Source organism: Amphiprion ocellaris, chromosome 12 (assembly GCF_022539595.1).
Source record: "Amphiprion ocellaris isolate individual 3 ecotype Okinawa chromosome 12, ASM2253959v1, whole genome shotgun sequence".
Classification (NCBI taxonomy): domain Eukaryota; kingdom Metazoa; phylum Chordata; class Actinopteri; family Pomacentridae; genus Amphiprion; species Amphiprion ocellaris.
In genome coordinates, this window is record NC_072777.1 from 28136059 (window position 1) to 28158917 (window position 22859).

The 22859-nt window shown below is 38.8% G+C and overlaps 3 protein-coding genes across 4 annotated transcripts in view; 1 reads left to right on the plus strand and 2 right to left on the minus strand.

Annotated features, from left to right (window-relative positions):
* Positions 1–57: 57 nt before the first annotated feature.
* Positions 58–10199, plus strand: tram2 (translocation associated membrane protein 2). The gene is made up of 11 exons (XM_023294967.3): positions 58–263; positions 2885–2948; positions 3199–3308; positions 5431–5547; positions 5944–6002; positions 6775–6859; positions 7021–7091; positions 7185–7289; positions 7459–7602; positions 9142–9299; positions 9485–10199. Exons 1-11 carry the CDS (start codon positions 144–146, stop codon positions 9559–9561), a joined length of 1110 nt encoding a protein of 369 aa, XP_023150735.1. The 5' UTR covers positions 58–143; the 3' UTR covers positions 9562–10199.
* Positions 10200–10570: 371 nt separating this feature from the next.
* On the minus strand, positions 10571–16248 carry efhc1 (EF-hand domain (C-terminal) containing 1). Its single transcript, XM_023294971.3, has 10 exons — positions 15760–16248; positions 14737–14958; positions 14350–14637; positions 14108–14257; positions 12581–12761; positions 12043–12266; positions 11793–11933; positions 11385–11598; positions 11014–11166; positions 10571–10861 (listed from the first exon to the last, which is right to left on the minus strand). Exons 1-10 carry the CDS (start codon positions 15823–15825, stop codon positions 10836–10838), a joined length of 1665 nt encoding a protein of 554 aa, XP_023150739.2. The 5' UTR covers positions 15826–16248; the 3' UTR covers positions 10571–10835.
* A 226-nt stretch (positions 16249–16474) lies between these two features.
* LOC111585463 (protein eva-1 homolog A) overlaps positions 16475–22859 on the minus strand; it is an 83446-nt gene continuing 77061 nt past the window's right edge. For both annotated transcript variants that reach the window (XM_023294964.3, XM_023294965.3), the window contains 2 exons: positions 21378–21551; positions 16475–18512 (listed from right to left, as the gene is read on the minus strand). In XM_023294964.3, the coding sequence (XP_023150732.2) occupies positions 18133–18512; positions 21378–21551 (554 nt within the window). In that variant the 3' untranslated portion in view covers positions 16475–18132. The remainder of the gene's footprint in view (positions 18513–21377; positions 21552–22859) is intronic.

Sequence of the window (22859 nt, forward strand, 5' to 3'; positions counted from 1 at the left end):
ATGGCCTCAAAGAAGGTATTTATGGCACTCGCCCTTTAAGACGACGCGCATGCGCAGACCAGTGAGAAAGTTAACTCCTGAACTTCGTAGTCAGAAAAATTCTGATTTATAAAATAGAGGGGGCATAACTCCACTGAGTTGACATGGCATTTCGCCGAAGAAACAAGAGTTACCCTTTCTTCAGCCAGGAGTTCCTAATTCAAAACCATGCCGACATCGTGTTCAGTTTGGTGATTTTCATTTTGATTGGATTGATGTTTGAGGTGAGATGATTCCTTTTTTTTTCTTCCCTCGTCTCACTCAGCTGTTTTAAGACGGCAAGTCTGCAGCACATTCAGAGATGTAACTAAAATCTGCTCCAGCCGAACTGATTTCTGCTTTTGTTTGCCTACATGTGAGACTTCTATCGGTGTAGTCAGTTTCGCGGATGTAGGAGCTTCTTGCTGCAGCTTTTCTTTACATATTTTATGAACAATGAATGCAGCGCTGTTCGCTAAAAAAACACCGACATATGATTCAAACTGAGCTCCGAAGACACAGCAAGACACAGCAGGACACTTAACTGCAACTTTTACACGTGTTTTGCTTTACACAGTTTAAAGTTTTCGGCGTCTTGCTCGTAACGGTTAAGTTTCTTGAACCGAGCTACACCTGAAAGACTCCTCTGCTAGCATGCAAAGCCGCATCACGTAACTGTTCTCCCCACTAAAATCCACTTTTTTTACCCTTTTGAGAGCGTCTGGTTTCCAGCAAAGACAATCTTCTGCAACATTTTGATACCAAATTTTGTCAGCCACCACACAGAACCAAAATATGATAGAATGTAACGTTGTTTCGAATTTCAAATTAAAAGCGTCGTATGGTTAACAACGCATTTTCGTCTTATTTTGAAAGAAACACTCGGAAGTAGTTTGACCTTTGCTGGCGGACTTGACGCTATCAGTTAACTGCCACGTCTCAATCTTTGCTGCTGCCGTGGCCTCATCTTCTCTTAAAGACCGCTTTGACCTGACACCGCTCACACTCAGTGACTGAATTAATTTCATGTTTCACCCACTGATTGTTTGTTCGTCTCGATGTTACTGTCAGACCAAAAGCTGGGCATTTTTAGCCACGTTTCAGTCCGGAACCCTGGTTGTGATCACACAGCTGGGAGAGTAGAGAATAAGTGGGGGATTTCCTTCATTTTTCTCGTTTAGGAAAAAAAAGAGAGAGAGAACAGCAGAGCTATAGATATACTTATGAATTTCAGATTTTGTTGACAGGTCACTTGTTGCATCTGTGCCCAAGCTGGTGTCCGGGGACCAACAGAGGTCCAATAAAAGTGGAAATAATACAGAATGAAACATGAAAGAGCTTGCTCATATGGAATCCTTGGATTTGTTGCTTTTCCATGTGTATTTTATTTCGTTCATAGCTTAATTTTTCCTCATAATAATCCCCATAATTAACATTACTGTAGGTTCAAAGCCTTATTATTTATCCCAGTCAGGTAAAGTTGTATTTTATATAATTTTTTCCTAGTGTTTAAATTCCTAATGATACATTACCCAGGTAAATTTACACCAAAAGCAACACTGTAGGGATTTTGAACCCTGTTTCTTTAATTCATAATCTCAGTCTTATTTTATACTTGAAAGCACTTTGACGGTTGCTTTAAATGTGCCGTATAAATAAAGCTGACTTGACGGGACTTGACTTAAGAGATCTCACTTAGGCATGTTTTCTGTATTCATTGTTTGCTTAATCTCATTTAATTATTTGATCTCATCAGGGAATCCCTTGAGATTAACTCCAAGGGAAAGAATTCAGCAAATTATAAAATTATACAGCTGCAAACCTGAATGCATTTATCATAAGACAAAAATAAAGCACAATAACGCAAACCAAGCGACTCAGGCACAGAAAACGTTAGGAAATACGTCCAGACATATTCTGATCACAGTTTTGAAATCGCATGAAGCTGTAATCTGTTCTGCAAGTTATTCTAAAAGCCTTTCAAATTAACAAAGGTCAAGAAACCAGATAGTAAAGAAGACAATGATGTGTATTGGACAGTGGGTTAGATGTAAAACGTAGAGAGCTATGATAGAGTAGAGGCTGCAGCGTGCATATAATTAATGTCCACGTCATCTAAAACACTTAAATATGTTGCTTGTACAAGCCTTTTTTTACTGCTGAATTTATCCAGGCCTTATTTAGAACCAGAAAATGATTCTGAGTAAGAATAGTGATACAGAAAGTCCCACCCAGCAAGCTGACAGGATTTGTTCCTTCAGTTTGTTACATACGAAACCCCAGAAATCTGAAACCGTTTTTGACACTATTCTCAGTATCCTACAGTTTCAAGGTGGAAAATGCTCAGATGTCACACGGACGTGTTACCAAAGTGAAAACCTGATTTTCATTAGTGTCTTTAGTAGCTTGAATATTCAGTCAAGCAAAAAAAAAATCCCCCAAATTATCTGATTTCAACTTCTCAAAGATGAAGATTTGCAGCCTTTTGTTTTTTCATTTTGATATGTGCTTAATATGTTTCAGTTTAGGACTGTTAGTCAGGCAAACCAAGCTGTCTGAAAACATTCATTTGAGCATAGTAAAAGCATTTTTCTCAGTTTTCTATGCAATTAAACAGTAGAATTAATCACACAATAATATAGCAAGTAATCAGGGATGGAAATAAGGCCTCGTATATTCACTTGCGGTTTTTAAAAAATCCTCTTTCATTGGAATACACTTAGACATACAGCATGCAACCTGTGACAAGTGATGTTTTCATTTGAAAGGTGACAAGCCAAAGACATTTAGAAACGCTGCATTTTGAGGATGCATTCAGACAGCATGGCTGAACTATGTTGCTAATCTGAGACTGTCTAATTTCCAGGCGACAGCGAAGACGGCCATACTGTTCATCCAGCCTCAGTACAATGTCACCACACTATCACCAGGTATGAAGAAATCATCATTAAATTCAGATTTTAACAGCTTAATACTCATCTTAATTCATTGTAGCAACATACTGGTTTGTGACTCATTTCACTGTTTCGCTTCTGCTCGTTCGTGTTCCTGCACATTGCGTCATTGCATTACTGTTACCGCTTTGTGAATATAAAAACAGTTTATGTTGCTCCAGGATGTTTAACACGCCTCTGATTACAAACATGCTTTGTGTGTGTCGCCCCTCCTATGTGTGCTCAGAGGGAGAGGTGACGTTGTACCATTACGGATGGAAGGACTGCGCCACCATCCTGTTCTACTTCTTCATCGCCATCATCCTGCATGCGGTGGTGCAGGAGTACCTACTAGACGTAAGAATCTTATCACACACACTAAATAAAGGGAAATTAGTAAGTGATTATATGAGAGAAAGCTATTTTTTATAGGCCTGTAATTTCGTCTAATACCCCTGGAAAGTATATGTAATTCAGAACAATCTTCTATGAAAGACCTGCTCCACTTAAATGCATGTAAAGATTCATGCACTACTGATTTGTTATTGGAAATATTCTCTAATATGCATGTTAAGCTGATCTGCCGTGCACTGACTTGTATAAAAATCCTGGTTATGGAGAAACTAATTTGCCATAAATATGAAACAAGTGTATCTGTTTTACACTGTATTTCCTCTGTATTATCAAATTACATTTTTCCCTCCAGAAAACTGGAAATAATTCAGAAATAATTTCTATTTTTTGTTTTCAGTGTAGTCTTGATAACCAGTTTTTACTACTAATACTAATACTTTAAATGTTGAAAATATCATAGCCTGTTTACTGTTCAAAAAGTGAAGCAAAAAGTATTAATATGCTACTAACTCTGAGCCCCAAGCAGTTTTTAGGCATTTATGTGCTCCTGTCACATTTTTACTTTCTATGAGCTCAGAAAGTCATCATAAATTTCTTTTTGAGTGTGTAAACAGCCTGCAGTTCAGCCGAAAAGAATATTTTTTTGCCGTGTAATGGCTCGTTTCTCACTGCAATACAGAGTCCAGCACCTCTATAGAAAAAGCACAACCATGGCTAGAAGTAGAGAGAACCTAAAAATGTCTTTTATACAGCATAACACAGTTATGATGCATAAATAACGAATAAGAAATCATTGACGTTTCTTTGATGACTCATTTTACAAAAAATTTTTAAAACCCAGAATCAACAATTCTTTTTTGGCAACTATGTATCGTATAGATATTTAACTACTTAGATTTTCAATTTGTTTGCATACTTATTTCCCTTCTGAAAAATCCATTTTTGGTGTTCAGAGGGTTAATATAGTGAAGAATACATACACATACCGTTTTGTGAAACCAGGATGTGAGACGTTCCACTTCATGGTCTTTGCCTCTGAAAGCATTTTAAAAAAAACATAATGCTGATTGTTCTAAGTACCGCTTTGAATAATCTATCTACAAACAGACACAAACTGTTGGTGCATAGAGTTGTGAAATCACAAAGAGACTAGCATTTGATGCATCTAAAAATATGAGAAAACGTGTGGGTCAATATATAATTGTGGGACTTTCTGTAACATAGTTGACAGGTATCATAGTTGATATTTTTGCTGTTTTCAGGCCTAAAATCAACATGACTGCCTATAACCAAACACCACATGGCATTTTTACAGAAAAATTCTTCTGAAATATTATATATACAATTGAGTAAAATTGAAATTTATTCATAAAGATATTGTAGTAAACCTGTTGACATGTCATAAATCCACACTTGACTCACACACTACTTTACAGAAAGTAGACTCCAAGGCTTTCTACAGAAAGTTCCTTGAGAGGTACTTTTGTAATGAGTAACTTAGTTGAAAGTGATTTCTCAGACACAGATACAATTTGTTATTTTCCATATTAAATTTAATATGTTGCCAAAAAAAGAAATATCTGTCATGATTATCTCAACTTAATAAAACGAACACAATCAAAACAAATTGTGAATAAGCTCATTATATTATCGTTTAGCTAATTAGAAGGTGGTTGTCATCAAAGTTGGACAGTTATTTAGTTGACATTTTAGTGATATCCAGTCATTTTTTTAAATAAGTGATTGTTTCCATAATAAATCATTATGTAATTTGTAAAGACATGATCACAATGAACATAAAAAACATACATTTTTTTCTTTTAATAAAAATGTATGCAAGACATATCCTATATTAACCTGTGTCATTGTTTGGAAATAGGCCAGCGAGGAGGAATGAGATTTTATTTTAACTCTATCGCCACAGTTTCCAAAGCGTCTTGAAAGAAATACTTCTTCAGAGGAAGCTTTTCAGCAGCAGCAGCCATAAATAGTATCTTCTGTCTTTTGTTGTCTTACTTATTTGTGTCACGGTGACACTTCCTTGTGCGTGACAATAACAGAGTGAACATGTCATCCGTTACGACTCCAGTCAGGTGCGCTCACATGATGTGTTCTATTGTTGCAGAAAGTGAACCGACGTCTTCACCTCTCCAAGAGCAAGAACACTAAGTTCAATGAGTCGGGTCAACTGTGTGTGTTCCACTTGGTGTCCAGTGTGTGGAGTTTCTACATCCTCATAACAGTGAGTGAGATCTGACTGCGATACTGCATTCACACGACTACTTCCTGGTTGACTGCACTTCGCTTCTTGAGCCAACACTCAGTAATGTGCAATAACACAAATATAACTCCATTGCTATTTATTACACTGCATACTTACATTTTTCTTTTCTTAGCAAAATGTGCATTTTACATTTTATGCTTAAACTTTTTCTACTTATGTGTTTTTTTGCACTGCTTGTATTTCTAAGACTTTGAATGGCAGCAGTAGTAACAATTTCCCCTCAGGACTGAATCAAGTATTTCTGCTTCTGATTCTGCTTAGGGACAAGTCACGTCTATTTTTTAAAATGTAGGACACACACACTGATGAATACCAAAGCTTTCAAGTGTTATTGTGTCTATTTTCTTCATACAGGAAGGATATCTCCTGCATCCCAGCAGCCTTTGGGAGAACTATCCCCATGTACATCTCAGGTATGTAATCATTTTTGTCCATCAAACAATGTACTAGTAACAACTATTGCCGTTACTGATTAATCTGCACATTCTTTTCGGATTCATTGTTTGGAACATCTAATAAAAACAGTTAAAATGCTCCTTAGAATTTTCTAAAGCATCAGTTTACATAGCTGAATGTCAGTTCTTGTTGAGTCTAAAACCCAAATGTGTTTTATTTATGCGTTTATTAAGACAAAGAAACTAGCAAGTGCTTAAGACTGAGACACTTTTGCTCAGAAATTGTCAAATATCAACATCAGTTTTACTTTATAGAGACCTCTTTTACTGTTGACATTGAGCTTAACATGACAAATAGAGACATTTTTCGAGAAGGTACCATTGTTGTGTTTATCCAAATGTCTTAAGACAACTTTCTAATTTACTTCACATTGTGCTTAAGTCAAAAAAGTACAAACTGACTTTTACAGACACTGTCAGTGGTCACCAAAAATCAAGCAAACCGAGTCATTTTGAGGTGCTTCTGCTCTGATTAAACTTCTGTAACAGACATTTATTTAAATTCAGAGACCCTCAGGTTTCCTTTTTGAGCCATTTAGATCAAGAAAAAAGTACGTAACATTGATTAACACAGCTACATTTTGCTGGAGAGACCTGGTAACTTGGTGTTGTCTACAGGTTTCATATAGAAAATACGACCAGGATATAAATATAAATCTATAGCAGCATGTGCGTTGTTCTGACTTACTTTGTGTTACTCCTTCTGTCTCTGTCTTGCTTTCTGTTCTAGGTTTCAGGTGAAATTTTTCTACCTCACTCAGCTGGCCTACTGGCTACATGCCTTGCCAGAGCTCTACTTCCAGAAAGTACGCAAGGTCAGTAGGGAGGCCCTGGGAACGGGAGGAGTGCGACTAGATAAGCTCTGTTTGTATTAATGTGCTGGAAGGGTTGCATATATTCTGCATGTGCATCAGACGGAAGCGAGAAGACTGCAAGATTTCCAAACCTTTGCAAATAAAGGCTGTTTGTTTTTCAGGAGGAGATTTCTCGACAGCTCCAGTACATCTGCCTGTATCTTCTGCACATCGCTGCAGCCTACTTGTTAAAGTAAGCTTCCAGCTGTGTGACCTTTTGATACCATATAAATAAAAAGGCTTGTGAAGAGAAGTGCTCATTCTCTTTTCTTATTTTCCTGTGTAGTTTGAGTCGAGTCGGTCTGGTGCTTTTCTTCCTTCAGTATGTGTCAGAACTGGGCTTCCACATAGCCAGGCTCTTGTACTTCACTGATGAGAACCATCAGAAAATGTAAGTAATCTCATTTTTTCAAAACACTCTCATGACAGTATGAGCCGACTGTTGACCATAAACCTCAGAATATTTTTATTGCTGTGACTGAAAGATTTATCCACATCGCAGCATTGCCTTGTTTGGAGCTGATCATCTCTTTGTTTTTCCACCGTGTGTTGTGTGTCAGGTTTGATCTGTGGGCGGTCAGCTTTGTGTTTACGCGGATGGCTACGCTGACCCTGATGTTCTTGGCTGTGGGCTTCGGTTTGGCTCGTGCTGAGAATCAGGGGCTGGACTTGGAGATGGGGAACTTCAACACTGTACTGATAAGGTGAGGTCCTACCTGCTCATTCAGCAGTGAGGAGAAACATGACCAATGTCCAACATCTGTGTAATGATTCATCTTCTGACGCTGCTATTCTTATTCACAGCTACTGCAGAATCTAATTACACATTGTGCCCATAAAAAAAGTGTTGACGTTATTGCAAATTTTATAGTTGCTCATCATAAATTCACTGTGAATGTAGGCCGTAAGGAGTTTAGACAGTTTTAAAAAAAAATAAAAAAATCTGAAAATCAGTTTTATGAGGTAAAAAGCACCCAAAGTAGTTTCTGCCAGTTTTTCCTCTGGTTACATTTTTTTTTTAACAATTCTACAGTTTCCTTCTATCCAATGTGACTAACATGTGAGAGTAGATACAACACAAGCAAGGATCTAGTCAGGAGAAAACAACCTGGATAAGAGCCATAAAACACTTTTACTTGCTGTAGGTTCATTTCCTACTGCAGTATAAAACATTGCATCTCTATGGAAACAGACAACCATCGCCAGAAGCAGAGGGAACAAAAAAATGTCTTTTGCGCAGTATGACATACTTATAAGAATTTCTTTGATAATTACTTGTACAAAAATTGAAAGAAAATCAATCAGTCATCATGTACAACACTTTCCCAAGTGTCCACCGGTTTTACCAACACTGAATGCTGTCTCTACATGCTACGGATATGCAAACAAAGCCTGCAGTTCAGCCGAAAAGTCTCGGAATTTTTGTGACGGCTCATTTTTCACTGCATTACAAAGTCCTGCGTCTTTATGAAAACGTCACAACCATGGCTTTAAGGTAGAGTGAACTCAAAAATGTCTTCTGTGCAGCCTAACAAAGTTGTAATGGCAAAATTCTAAAAAGCCAAAGTTATATTTATGCAGTTCAGCCAAAAAGTCCCTGACTTTTTGTTATGTGACTGTTGGTCCCAGCTGAGTAACTTGCGGCTATTTGGTTACACTGAAGGTCTCAGAATGTATTCTGCACAATTTAAAATGAGTCATGTAGAATATTGTGATTTTGATGAAAGAGCACAAGTAACTTAAGATTAGATTTGGACAACAGAAACGCACACCGTACATGATTAGTTAAAGGACCAAACTTTCAAAATCCGCTGATTCTTTTTGTTTTTACACTTTCTGGATCTGTCATAGTATAATTTTGTTTTGTTTTTTAACATAAAGCACCTTTCAAACCAGCTAGATCATTTGCAATTCACAGAATATTGATTTGGGATATAAGTTTTACTCAAAAGTTGGGATTTATTTACTTTACTCCTAATTTCAGTGATTTGTGACGGTAGCAGTATCAACTCAGATGAGGCGACCAGAGCATATCTTCAACACAGTAAAAGTGGTTCCAGATGGGCACAATTAGAGCAAAATAAACTGTTAGGAAATTAAAAACATCCCTCAGACCTTATTTAAACCCCTACAACAAGGACACAAAGTATTTTTTCAGTTTTGTAATTTGGCACATAATGTCAGGCCTTTTTTCCAAAACACACAATCCCACTAATCCTCTTGCCTTTCTTGGACCTCATCAGGATGACTGTTCTACTGCTGGTATGTTTGACCCAATCTTGGCTACTCTGGAAGTTTATCCGCTTCCAGCTGAGACGCTGGAGGGAGTTCAGACATGAACAGGCCGTTCGCAAGAAGGCTGCCACAAAACAACCCCTACGGCCACTAAAGAGAGACTCACGTGAGTTTGAACACCCGCCTGAACCGGTTTCATGATTCATTGATGTCATCTATTAAATAGTCACACAACAATTAGGAAACACGTGTTTGCAAGTAGCGTGATGTGATTACTGAGACACACATTTTGATATATTTATATGCCGCATTAGCGTAGATTGTGACTTCTCTCTTCTCTCTCCCTGCCAGTTGGCCACCATGAAAACGGAGTTCTTAAAGCTGAGAACGGAGCCTCTCCTCGGACAAAAAAACTCAAATCCCCTTAAGATAACACACTGACTGGCCTGAACGGTGGCCTTAGCCCTGGCTAAGGTTCCTCATCAGCACAACAGTGAAGCTGGCGGCCACTGGGCCACCACGCTTCTGGCTGAGTATGTCCTGAGATGTTGCAGGGACTCGGTCGCTACAGACTTAGGCTTGAATGCTGGAAAATGAAATCCAAGGAAATCCGTGAGCCGGACAGACATTTACTCTTCTCATCATATCAGTATTTTTTTATACTTCCACGCAGCCTGCTATTCCACCCTAAGGCACACCAGTGTATGCAGTGATTAAAACGTAAATTGAACACAGTGCGCGGCACATGTCAGTGTGCGTGTCCATGTTGAATGTGTTGATGCATATCCTCATACATAAGTACTGTATTGGTTGTAGTGTTGTTAGATATTGCAGCTCTTGCCATTGAGCCAGCTTTGCTTGTTTTCTCTTCTGGTCCATTGGAGCAGAAAAGCGTTACTGATGACATGGTATGATATGAGCTTACTGTCTAAACTTGTACATTTGTCACTGGTCACTTAACAGATATGCACCAAGTATGTATGTTGGATATTACCGCATGCCATTCCATGTTTTTTTTCCTTTTGTTTTTGTTAATTACTTTATTAAATAATGCAATTTTCTGAAATGAGTTGTAGAATTATCTCTTGTAACTGAGGTGTTTTTCTACTTCCTTTTACCATCCAGTAACACACAGATATAAACCACTTCTTATTTAGAGCCAGCAGATTTGAGTCCACAACCTTCTAGCTGTGAGGCAACAGTGTTCAGATCTGCATCACTGAGCTGCCTCTCTTTATCTACTTGTTTTGCTGTCTTGTCAAAATAGGCAACATTTTCAATTATTGGACACAAGAGTTATCTTATTGTTATATATTGAGACATGCTTCCACTACCAGTCTGTAAACGGAGACAAATCTGTGTAGAATAGACTGCTGTAGCAATTTCAAATGAAATCGAGCCGAGATTCAACAAAAGCAAGCTTGTTTAAAAAGGATCTTGGTGTGATTTCGCCTTTATAATGCACAGTTTTGAGAAAAAAATGTTTTAGCCATAGACAGATCCTTGGCATGTGTACAATAAAAGGTTATGTCGACACTGACCACACCAGCAGAAAAGGCTAGTTGTGTGTTCTAATTTGTTTGAAGTTGTCCAATATCACCAAAAAAATGCAGGAATTCCAGAGTTTATTATGTTCAGAGACATTTTGCAAAGGTTTAGATTCACACACTTGGAGCATTAAAAGTGCAGGATTTCCTTCACATCATGAAGATGGTTCTGCAGCTTCTCCTGACAAAGAAAGAAGCAAACGGTGTAGATGTTAACTGTTTAGCATTCATGGAAGTCTAAATAATTTGTTTAAAGTGACACCTACTGGAAGAAAGGTGTGACTGACAGACAAGAATTGAGGTGTTTTGCTGAACGGCTGATTTGGCTTTTACCGTTTTGGTCAAGTGGCTGGCTATCGGAGAGCCCGACACCCAGCTTCTGTCGCAAAGAATCCAGCGTGTGAGAAGGAATCTGGCTTGAGATGGACTCCAGGTATGTGAGCACATAGCGGTCAGCATCAGTCAACACAAAGCGATGACCGAAAACTAAGAAAGAGGGAGAGGAAAAGAGGCAGTTAGTTGAGCTTTCATGTCTTGATATTCATCTGCCTAATGGTAAATAAAGTTCAACTTGGGTGTAAGTTATTGTGACGTCAAATACAGCTCAGTGTGTGTCCTGGAATACATATATAGCACTGTAGATATATGAAAAAGGCCAACACATAATAACACAGTTACACAGGCTGTTAAACTAAGAAAGCTACCTTCCACTGTGGCTCCAATAGCAAAATCTGCAGGTGAATAAAACTCAGGATTTTCCACAGTAGAGCCCGGCTTGGGGATGCGGGTCATTTTCAAGAACTTGCCACCTATGATACCAGAGTTGCGGGTGTTCTTTTCATAAATACTGATCATATCATTGGACAAGTAGTAGCGCAGGATGAAGCGTCGGGCTTCATCTTGAGGATACTGAGAGTCCTGCAAAGGAACATAGGACAGGCTTACACAAGGAAAAAAATTATATGTTTTGTGTATAGCTATCAATTTAGTTGATTTAGAATTTCTAGTTTAAATATAACTTGATTGATTGGTGAAGTGGCTTAAATAGGCCCATCAACATACTATGCATTTTATTAAACAGGCAGCACAAAACATACTGTCAAATGTCTCACCAGCTTGGCACTGTATTGCAACACTTTGCCATGGTTCTCCAGCATCTTCAAGTAATTCATTTTGGGAGGCTTAGGAATCAGAGACAAGCAATTCTGGAAAGAGTCTTCAAGTGAACCAAAACCATTATAGGTAGGAATCTCCTGTAAATATGGAAAACATGGAGGGTAAGAGATCATCCTCAAAAGACAGAGATTTAATTTTTGTCGAGGAAAACAACAGACAGAATAAAATATTGTTTCGGTTTCTCACCTTTTTCTCTTGTAACTTGTCAGCCTTCTTTGGTACCTCCGTTGGTGTCATCTCCATGTCAGGGTGGTTCTTCTGGTAATACTCTTTAGTGAAGCGATCACAGTCACATAGCAGAAAGCAACGGCCCAGTATTTTAATCGTTTGACCTAACTGAAAGTCTTTGGGTGAGTAATATTCATCCACTTCTTTCTCTGAGATCTCCATCACACAGCTGGGAAAAGGCACTGGAAAGAAATAGGAGTGCAATGATGTAGGATATACAAATACATAAGAAAATACGGTCATTGTATTGCAGTATTTACTGTCATTTACTAGATTGTGTTTACATTAAGTAGTCGAAAAAATACTGGAACCAATCCTAAAATGTGGAGCAATTTTCTATTTCTATTTCTGATATCAGTTTGGAAATTAGAGCCAATCTCTGCACTTTCTCTAATCACAAAGGCACCTAATAAAAGCACCTGACTTTAAAATGCTTCAATGCACTGTGTAGAGTCAAAGGAATTAAGTATACAGCACACACAGCACAGCATTGTACCTGGCTTTAAATTTTTTGGGATCTTCTTTCTGCGCATCAGGAAGGGAATCCGGCCACTGTTGGGTTGATCAACCTCTCTGATCTCCACTGTGTTGTCCACCAGGTAATACGTGATGGTAACCCGCCTGGTCTCATCGTATTGAGAGTCAGTGTCATCCCACAGGGCAGAGAAGCACAGCACCTGAACAAAAAGGGTTCAATACAGCATGGATGCAGAACTGGTAGTCAAATGCAACACAAACATTTGATGATAGCATTTGTCACCATCAAATGATCGGTTCTTAAAATCACATTTAAGTGTTTTTGATACGTACAATATTTAAATTTACGCTGAGTAGGGATGAGGGAGTTAAAAAACATTAGCCAACTTAGAGCTCAAACCGGTGCCTCAACAGAACTTCTTTTCTGTCTCTAGGTCACACACACACACAACTATCTACACTTACTCCAATAAAAATAAACTTTATGTTGATTGTTCTTAGGTTTTGAGTGATTGTTTTTTTAAAAAAATAATCTATGGCTTTAAAGTCATGGAATTATTATTTTTTTCTCTTTAAAGCCATAATAGGGTCCCTTATCAGTAACGAAACATAAAATTGATTAAAAATAAGAAAATAAGGTTTGCCACTAAATGATTCTAGTGCCTGCCTTGATGGTGGTTAAAAAAGGTTGTTTAATTTTTCTAGATGTCTAATAAGAATATGCACTATTGTTAATTGTATTCAGTGTGACAGGTGTATGGAAACCATACAGATTTTTTTATTATCTAAATAATTTACATATGTAACTAGTGGCCCATGATGGTCCTACGCTGTCTGCTCTTTGATTGGGAGAGGAACTGAAAAAGCAAGCCTGCTGTATTTTTTGTTTTTGCTTAGACTATTTGCGTGTTTTAATTAGTCTGCCTGGCCTTGTGAGGCTTGTGGATGAAAAAACCCAGAAATGAAATTTGCAAGGGCAGACCAACTTCTTTCGTTAATGCTTTGTTTTTGTCACTTCCCTTCCCAACCCACTGCTGGTTGTGATCATGAGTGACTTTACTGGAGTATTACTTCCCATCTGGTGCGACAGTTTAGTGTGAGTGACCAGCGATTTAATACGCATGCTTCTCTCAGGTTCTGAGTTGCAGTCAGGGTATTAGTGGAACATATGATTCGTTTTTTTGGGATGAATAGTGCTCTTGCATTGTTTTTCATATGTTTTCTTTGTCGCAATAAATATTGACAATGGTAGGAGCGCTGTACCTCGTCTTCAAACTGAAACGGAAAAAAAAGCTTTCAGTTACTCTGTCTCCTCTGCTTGGAATGCCTTCTAATGCCTTGTGAAAGAGGTTTCGATCTCAGTGGGTCTTTTATCTGGTTAAATAAAGGTTGAATAAAAATAATAAAAAATAAATTTCTCTGTCATTGACTTATCTACCCTTTGGCCAGAAGTGTGGACACAGTATTCCTCTTCTGTTTATAGCCGACCAGATCAGTGTTTCTAATGGTTTTCTAGTAAGTCTGAAGCCAAGGGGATCTTATTTACCTTGCCATCCATGGTGGAAAACTCATACATGTTGGAAAATGTGGAGGGTGTAGTGTATTGAGGCACAGGGATATTGCAACATTTGCTGTAAGGATCCACTGGCATTGGCTCAGGGTCATTCAGAATGATGCCTTCACTTTCCATGAATTCCTATACGGTGAATCAAAGACACAGTGTATTTGCAGGATTCTATCGTCTTAGTGCATTTACAGAGAGAGCATCCATTCCGGTTAGTGTTGTACCTTTGTAAAGGCATCACAGTGTGTGATGTGATACTTGACCCCGTACACCTCCAAGTCCATACCGAGGTTGAGGTCTTTCCACTGGAAATGCTCTCCATGTTCATTCTTGGGGAAACGTTGGCGTTTGATCCTCTTCCCCTGCATTAACCCAGAGTTCTGCACCGTGGGCTCAAAGATGGACATGCTGTCATCCTCAAGGTAGTAGTAAATGACAACAGGGCGCACACGATCCTGCTCTTCAGGGGAATACAGGATGTCCTCCACAAAGTATGCATGGTAGCACAGCACCTACGAGACAACCAGACGGTGAGTAACAAACAGACAAGGAGTTAACTCGAAATGACTAATCTTCATTGACTAGTGTTTAATTTCTATGTGTTACCAGACCTTTTTGTCGAAGGCCACGTAAGCTGGGATGAAGTCTTCACATGCTGTCTGGTGATAGGAGCCATAAGTCGTGCCTGGCATCTCACAGCACAACTCACTGAGCTCCTGTTGAGTTAACTGTTCTGATACAAGAGGATCATGGCCAATGCCCACAGTGGGGCGATGAGGGACTCTGAAGCCATTCTTAAAGGCCAGAGTCTGAGGCCGAGTGAAGGATGACTTCTGCAGGTGAAGATCAGGAGGGAAAAAATTATCTCAGGTTAATTATAACAAAAACATAAATTTAAAAGCATGAAACGTGACGGGCTATAGTCAAAGGCCAATTATTATATAAACCATCTGTTAAAGAGGAAGTAGTGTGATACAATGGCATCATTAGACCTGGGCGTCTGCAGCAATGGCCCTGAATGTTTTCTGAATAGCACCATATCTAATTATCTTTTAGTTTGCTTGTTTTTATTTGTTAACCAGCATAATAATAATAATAATAAAAATAAAATAGCCCCAGATTTTATACTATTGAAAGCTTTCTTTCAATTCCCAAAATGTTCATTTTAAAAGTATAATGAAGGTCTCAGACAAGATTCTAAAAATGTTCTCAATAACATTTTATATTAATTTTACTCTGAAAAAACTTGTATGGATGCAGTTATGAGGTTAAAATCTAAAAACTGCTGGGCTGGACACCCGAGTGTGTCAGGAGCCTAGCAAAGCTTCTGATGAGATATAAGAAACTGATGGACAATGTATTATAAAGGGGTACAACACTGCATTCAACTAGCTAGCATTAGCTAGCTTTAGCTTTAGCTTTAGCTTTAGCTAGCTAACAACACCGTTGACCAGACCTGGAAAGTACCGTCCAGACTTCCACCTTATCTCACCTAACGACTGAAGGAATGCACGAGTGACGTTTTCATGACAGAAAAACGGTACATTTTCTAACAAATAACAGCAAAAGCCAGGGAAACATTTATATTAAAGCCTTACGTTACATTTTAAACATTTCAAGTAGTTTTAACTTACCGTCACATCCCGAAATGTATATCCCGGTAAAAACGGCAAGCCGTGGTTGTTCAAGTTCCAAGACATTTCCAGTCACGAATTATTTTAAATTCCGTCGCCTGTATGAGATGTCAAGGGTGTTAGTTTAGTTTTTAGCTGCTTTACCCTCAGGTTTTGTTGGTGCTTAACACGGCTCGAAAGTTTATGGTTTCCATGGAAACCACAGGGCAGCAACACTTCGTTTAGAAGACATTCTTTACAAAATAAACAAATATTTCAGACAAAAAAACAACAAAATCCAAGGAAATGATACAGTTTCTTGTTAAGACATTGATAGCGATAGTGGCAACAAGAATGAAAAGCAAAATATCTTTTAAAAAATTGTTAAGCTCTGTGGTGTCCTGTAGTCTATAATCATTGCATGTAGCCTAGTCTCACTGAAAAATGCCTTTTCTATAACTGCAATTAACTTTACTTTCAGTAAAATATTCTTTTATAATTTTATTGACTTTATTATTAGTTTACTTTGTACAAACTGCAAAACCCTAACTGTACCAGCAGGGAGCGCGCAAAGTCAATAAATCGTCATAGTCATACAAAGTACCAGAGCCTACCTGTTGACTGCCAAACTTCCAGCATCAATATTATAATAAGGATTAAAATTGTTTATTTTTCGGAGTGCCTAGAAACACTGCAAAAATAAATACATGAAGTGACATTTTTTAAAAAATACCCCTTATTTTTAAACTGTTTATTCCAAACACAGGAATCATATTTTGGTCTCACCTTACCAGTTATTGCCACATTTTAATCCCATTCAAACTTAAACACAATAACTGTCTCTGTAAGAAACTATGAAGAGCTGTGTACTTTATGAACATGACCCTAATATGTCCTGTTTAGTTAAACTCTCAGTCAGGAAAATAGCAAGCTTTTTAAAAAAAAAAAAAAAACTATAATTATTTCTATGTTTGAATCCGGGGAAGCACAAACAGAAGTGGACTGACAATAGCTTATATTATTAAACTGGCAACATGATTTAAGAGGAGCAGGTTACATGTCCGCTGTGAACATTATTTTGTTCTTTTTTTTTTGCAGTGCTGCTTCCTTCTTCAGATGGCCATGAGTACAAGCATCTGTTCAGCACTATATCTCTGACATGGTTGGCACAAGACCTGAAATTCACACAATCTGTTATGAGTGAGGACCAGAAAAATAGAATTCTAGCAAAATCACTGGTACAAAATTTGCATATCTGGTAATGTACATTTACATCTGGGAAGATAGCAAGTGCAATGTTTAAGAGAGACATTCAGACTTTACACATGCTCAACTTCAGCAAAGCAACGGTATTGGCAAAAGGGAATACATATGTAATGAGATAAATTTAGGATTTCCAATTAATAAATAATCTGACCGGTTACTGAGACACACCAGCTGCAATCTTGACAACAGCGACTTAAGAGCTAGAAAAGGCACTGCACTGTGAGTTAAAACATACTGTATCAAAAATAAGGTTAAATCACTAAAAACCTCTTTGAGGCTCTTTATATGATATTTCTAATTCGTTTCTTTAAATGCTGACATACGTAGCTGTTTAAATGGGCTGATCCCCTTCTTAGGAAGCAAATACATCAACCAAACACAGAAACACTAGGATTGCATCCCTGAGGCGCCAGACAACCTTCGCCAAGTATAAAAATATCTCATGATAAACCATACTGGAGAACAAAAAATACACAACATCAATAAACTATTAAATATTATAAAATATATTTCATAAGGGTTGAGATGAATTTTCCCCAAAAATATCTTTTGGTTTGATAAAGCTCAGAAGGCAGCATGATTACTCAAGATGGAAAGATTGTCTTAGATTGTCCCATTGTCAGCTTGCTTTGTACTGCCCCTCTGTTAAAGTTCACACGTGAATACTGGAGGGTAGTGAGCATAAAGTCTCTTCCAGCTGCCCTGCATGAAACAGATCTATCAGAGGCCATGGTCCTTCAGTCACCATGTAGTCTCTGCAGGCCTGTGTATGTCGAAGGCAGCTAACCAACAAATCCCCGCTTCAAAAAGGCCTACTGAGGTCACGGGCAAGGCAGTGCAGCCTTTCACCCCTCACTTCCAGCGGTAAGAGGCAAGCTTACCATGCAGAGTGGGAGCTTATTGTCCTACTGATAGCTTATGACGCCCGGAGGAATACGCAAACCAGCAGAGAGGGAGGACTTTCTTCCCAAGTCTGCAATACCTTCTCTCATTGGTGTGAGTCCACAGCTGCTTTTTCATGCTTGCTTGCTTACAAAGCCTTTTTCTCTGTCCCCCTACAACCCAAGTGCATCCTAAGTTTTGTTCAAGTTGTGTAAGCCTTCTTTTAAAAGCCCCTTCAGCAGTTTCTCAGTAATACCGATTGAGGCTCCGTGTCCCTGGGATGTCCGGTTGCCCGTTCATCCAGATCTCTCGGATGATCCGCTCCCTTTCTTCCAGCCTCTGCGCTCTTTCCAGCTCTTCCGCTGATGTGAACACGTTCATGTTAAGCGTACGTTCAAAGCGCCGGTGTCTCCGCGCCGACAGGTCCGAGGTGGTGTCCCAGTCCGAGTCTGAGTCGCTGGAGTCGGAGGACGAGTCCGTGGGGCGCGCTCGTTTCTTGGTGGGAGGCCGCTGGCGGGGCTGGCAGTCGGTGCGACACGAGATCTGCACCACCAGGGCGAAGAGGGTGAGGAAGAGGCCCAAACACACGCCGCAGACGAAGAATAGTGCAGCTCTCTCCGGGTGGTCTGTCAGAGAGGAAACAAATTAAGAGAATGAGGGAGGGAAGTGTTAGATTTAGTGGATATCTAACAGACAACATGTCAAACATTTAATTGGATCTTTCTGACAAGTACTGAGTCTCTTTTATTTTTCCATGACTGGTTCAGTCAGCTATATATTTCACTTGATGGCTCACTCAACTTGGCTGCAGACTCAACAGCTCAGATGACTCACTAATCTGGTTTCATCTCTTGAGTTAGTAATAATGTCTAACAAATTCTGCTACCCCTTTTTTATTGTGGACTTCTTCTTCCACTCATTTCCAGAAATGCACATCTACCACCTCTAGCAAAAGTTGGTTAAGTCTAAGTAGGAGCTTTCTTTCACCACTGAAAGAACCAAGGTAATGCTATCCATACGAGACTTTGGTGTGCTATGGAAAGTGTTTACCCCCCTTGGAAGTTTTTTATTTTTATTGCTTGTCGACATAGAATCATGGCCAATTTAAGTTGGCTTTTTTGACAAGAATTTACCCCCCAAAAAAGATTCTTTCATGCCAAAGTCAAAACGGATTTCTACAAAGTAATGTAGATTAATTAAACATACAAAATATAAAATAAGTGATTTAAGCATTAACCTCTTTAAGGTGATTCACCTAATTCAACAGAGGTATAGTCTATTGGTACTAGAAGTCACAAATTAGTGAAATGGAGATCATCTGAATGCAGTGAATGAGTCTAAAGTGATTCTAGAATAAAGACACCTGTATCTGGAAAATTCATTCACTGGTGAAAAAACACAACAAAAAAAAAAACACCTTGAAGTGCTTTTTTTTTGTTGTGTTCTTTGGGTTGTGCAACTCTGTGGAAAGGTTGTTGAAAAGATTAAGTCAGAAGATGGATACAAGAGAATTTCCAGTACTCCGATTATCCTTTGAAGTACAGTAAAATCCACCATTAAGGAATGGCAGAAATATGGCACGAGCGTTAATTTGCTTAGAGCAGGTCATCCTCAAAAATCATCATCATGCAAGAAAGAGACGAATGAGTGAGGCCACCAAGACACCTATGACTCCCCTGAGGGAGGTGATGGTTATATTATTCAGATCAGATATCACCTTCCTCATGACTGAATGAACCTTAGTAGCTCCTTTTTCAAGCTCACATCATTTTCAGACTTAATTACTGTAAGTTTTGCATACTTGTTTGCATGCAAGCACTCCTTTACCCTTACAGCTAATTCGGGTTGTGTCAGTCTTGTTTGTCTTCAAGCACGATTGTCCTGTTACAATCCTCCAAACTCAATGTATTGGCATGAACTGGGTTCTTACATTTAGCTCAGTTACAGCACCTTCCCTGCATTTGCATGATCATGCAGCTATGTAATATGCTCAGTGCATTTCTTGTTATTGGTTCCATTAAACTACCAGGCAACTGTGAAGTCCTAACACCAAAAAGAACAAAATATGAGGTAAGTTTCTAACAGATTCAGAATCGACTTTCCTTAAAATGGTCATTCTTAAGGATCGTACTTTGCATCCTTTTATAGTGGTCTAATATTCTGAATTATCATACATTCTACAAATATGTACAGACCATAAAATATAATGGATTGCAAACGTGACAAAACTTCTAGAGAAGCTCACAGCTGGGCAGGCTGAGTAACTACTTCAGCTAATCTACAGCGTATGCCTGGAATGTTTATTTGACTGTATGTGCCATGCATTTCACTATGTATAAACTGTTTATTTGAGATGCAGAGTAGGAGGGAATAAAACAGGAAAGGCACAAAGTATTCAAGCGTGTGTTTTAGCAGCTGCTTGGAGCAGGTGACCGACAGTATGTAGTTCATGTAGCCATTATCTCTGCTTAGCATCAGCATTCCTCTTGCCCACATTTACCCACCATTCAGTCCCAGGAAAAAAGGGAATCGGGGGGAATTCACCCAAACAAAAGTGTGCCACACACATGCAGCACATATGTAACCATGCACTCCAATCCCAATGCCACTGATTCACAGGCCAAGATGCAATCAAGCTGATACTGCTCACTAATAGCAATGACACCATGAAACTTAATCCCTGTAGTGGAATTGCATTTCTTCCCAAAGAGATCAGGTTGAGATATTTAACCCTCTAAACCAAAACCTGGTGGTGGGTTTGAAAAGGAGGTCGTTTTTAAAGAAAAAAGCCAAAATTGCAGTATTTATCAGAGCCAGAGACTGTAAAAACAGAGAGAAGCATCAGATTTTCTTTCCTTTTTCCTATCTATTCATCTGTGATGTACCGTTCTGCCAGAAAAACCTAACCAAATCTCAGCTTAAAATTGTGATATTACTTTAAATCCACTTAATTTTACGTCTCATTTCAAAAAATGCCAAGAATAAACAGTTTTGCATGACCATATCCTGTAAAAAAAACAAAAACCTAAATATTCTGCACTGAAGTGCAACAGTGAAGCCATTAATGACTCTGCTGTGACTTTCAGGGACTTCACAGTGAACTCGATTAAACTGCAGGCTGTGTATACATAGAACAAATAGGAGACAAGTACAGGAACAAATTAAAAATGTACTAAAAGTACTAAATTATAGTATGTGGAGCCACCATTTCACCCCCAGTACTTGCAACACCTGTCGGCAGAATGTTGTAAATGTTGATTCCGTTTTTTTTTGTTTTTTTTTTTTGAAAAATAAAAAAATGCAAGAAATTCAACTTTTGTCATTTATTTATTAAGATTTCTGGTATACACCCTGGTTGTGCTGTTTCCATAGAGGTGCAGAACAGTGAAAAATGAGCAGACAGTGAGTAAAAATGTCCCAGAAACATCTTGTCAGCATCTTGCTATGCGTGTGATGCGACGCCTCATTAGGTTGTATGAATGTGGTCCTACCTGATATGTAAGTGTAGGCTGCCAGTGCGTTGCTGATGAGGGCCATGTTGGCGCTAGAGGTGGAGTTGATGATGGGGTTCATGCCTGCTGGTCGCAGTGGACGTTCTCCACGTCCTCTTCCACTTCCTGAAGCCTTCTCTTCGTTGGGGTTTGTCTCCCTGATCTTCTTCTTGTCTGGGGAAAAGTGACAGAAGCAGGAAAGTTCAGTTCAACAGCACAAACCAGACTATTCTAAAACGAAAGCATGTAGTCTAATAAGCATTCAAACTGCTGCCATAAACACAGATGTTTTTGCTAAACAGTATCAAATGGATGCAGAACATGAATACATATCAGAATCTGTTGTTCCACAATTGATGACACACAATGAGTGTAGTAAGAAATTCATTACAGCATGTGCAGTCAGATCATGACAGTGCATTTACAGTAAATCCAGCCTGTATTGTCTCTGACGTATTGTGACAACATCCAGCAAAACACTGAGTCATCTCCAGTCTCAGTATTCTTAAGGAGACTTGGAGAGATGTGCTTCTGTATGAGGATGCATCACACATAAGACACACACATGTTCAGACGGGGCTGTTTGATTCAGAAGATAACACAACATCCGCTTCTGTCAAATTCATTCTGACTCAGGTCATTAAGAAACAGAGAAGCACATGGAAAAAGTTTGCACTCTGGCAGCATTTCAGAAAGCTCTCCAAAATCCCAGAATAAGCTCTATTTATAGATGGGAACGACTGTTTCCTGGATGGCTTTTCATCAGCTCCTACTTCTTTCAGTGTTTACATGCTGGCTTGTGTTGTGTATGCAAGAGAGTGTGTGAGGGGGAGAGAAGACCGGGGCATGGTGGTTTAATTAACATTGATTCCTACGTATGTTCTGAGTACAGTCACCGCTAGTTAACCTGGAGGAGTTGTTCAGGTGGGACGATCCAACTATTTTAACTTTAGCTCCACCACAGAGCAATACCTCACTGCAAAAACAACCTCAAAGCTCAGAGGGCCAAAATAAATACAAGCATTCAGTTCAGTGACCTGAGGTTTTGTGCGTGTGCGGGTGCCTAATCATATTTACATGCTTGATATTTTTTTCGTCAATGAAGGTAAGTATGCTTTGGTGAACCGTCACACACACCAATGACCTCTAATTGCATAGTCTCCAAGGTGTGTCAGACTCTCTTTATCTGATAAATGCAGTTTAGACTGGAATTGCTCACTGAGGAGGTAAATGTTTCCACCTGGACCTACTGCTGTGGTGAGCACATCGGCTAACATTCAACCACAATCTCTTTTTTCCAACACATACAAAAATAGCCACCGAAAATGTCAATAGAAAACACCAGATACATTATGACGGAACTGCAGCAGCACACGATGAATTTATGTGCAATAGCTAATAATCTAATTAGTTCTTTTTGTTGAAATGTAACAGCATTTAAACAGTGAAAATAGTGTGGTCGACACTCTGTCTCAAACAGAG

Coding starts and splice junctions, on each gene's coding strand:
- tram2 (XM_023294967.3), top strand. CDS start 144: ATGGCATTTCGCCGAAGAAACAAGAGTTACCCTTTCTTCAGCCAGGAG. Junction 3,309..5,430: donor TGCAGGAGTACCTACTAGAC/GTAAGAATCTTA, acceptor CTATTGTTGCAG/AAAGTGAACCGACGTCTTCA. Junction 9,300..9,484: donor GCCACTAAAGAGAGACTCAC/GTGAGTTTGAAC, acceptor TCTCCCTGCCAG/TTGGCCACCATGAAAACGGA.
- efhc1 (XM_023294971.3), bottom strand. CDS start 15,825: ATGTCTTGGAACTTGAACAACCACGGCTTGCCGTTTTTACCGGGATAT. Junction 14,959..15,759: donor ATACATTTCGGGATGTGACG/GTAAGTTAAAAC, acceptor CTTCACCTGCAG/AAGTCATCCTTCACTCGGCC. Junction 14,638..14,736: donor ACGTGGCCTTCGACAAAAAG/GTCTGGTAACAC, acceptor GTTGTCTCGTAG/GTGCTGTGCTACCATGCATA.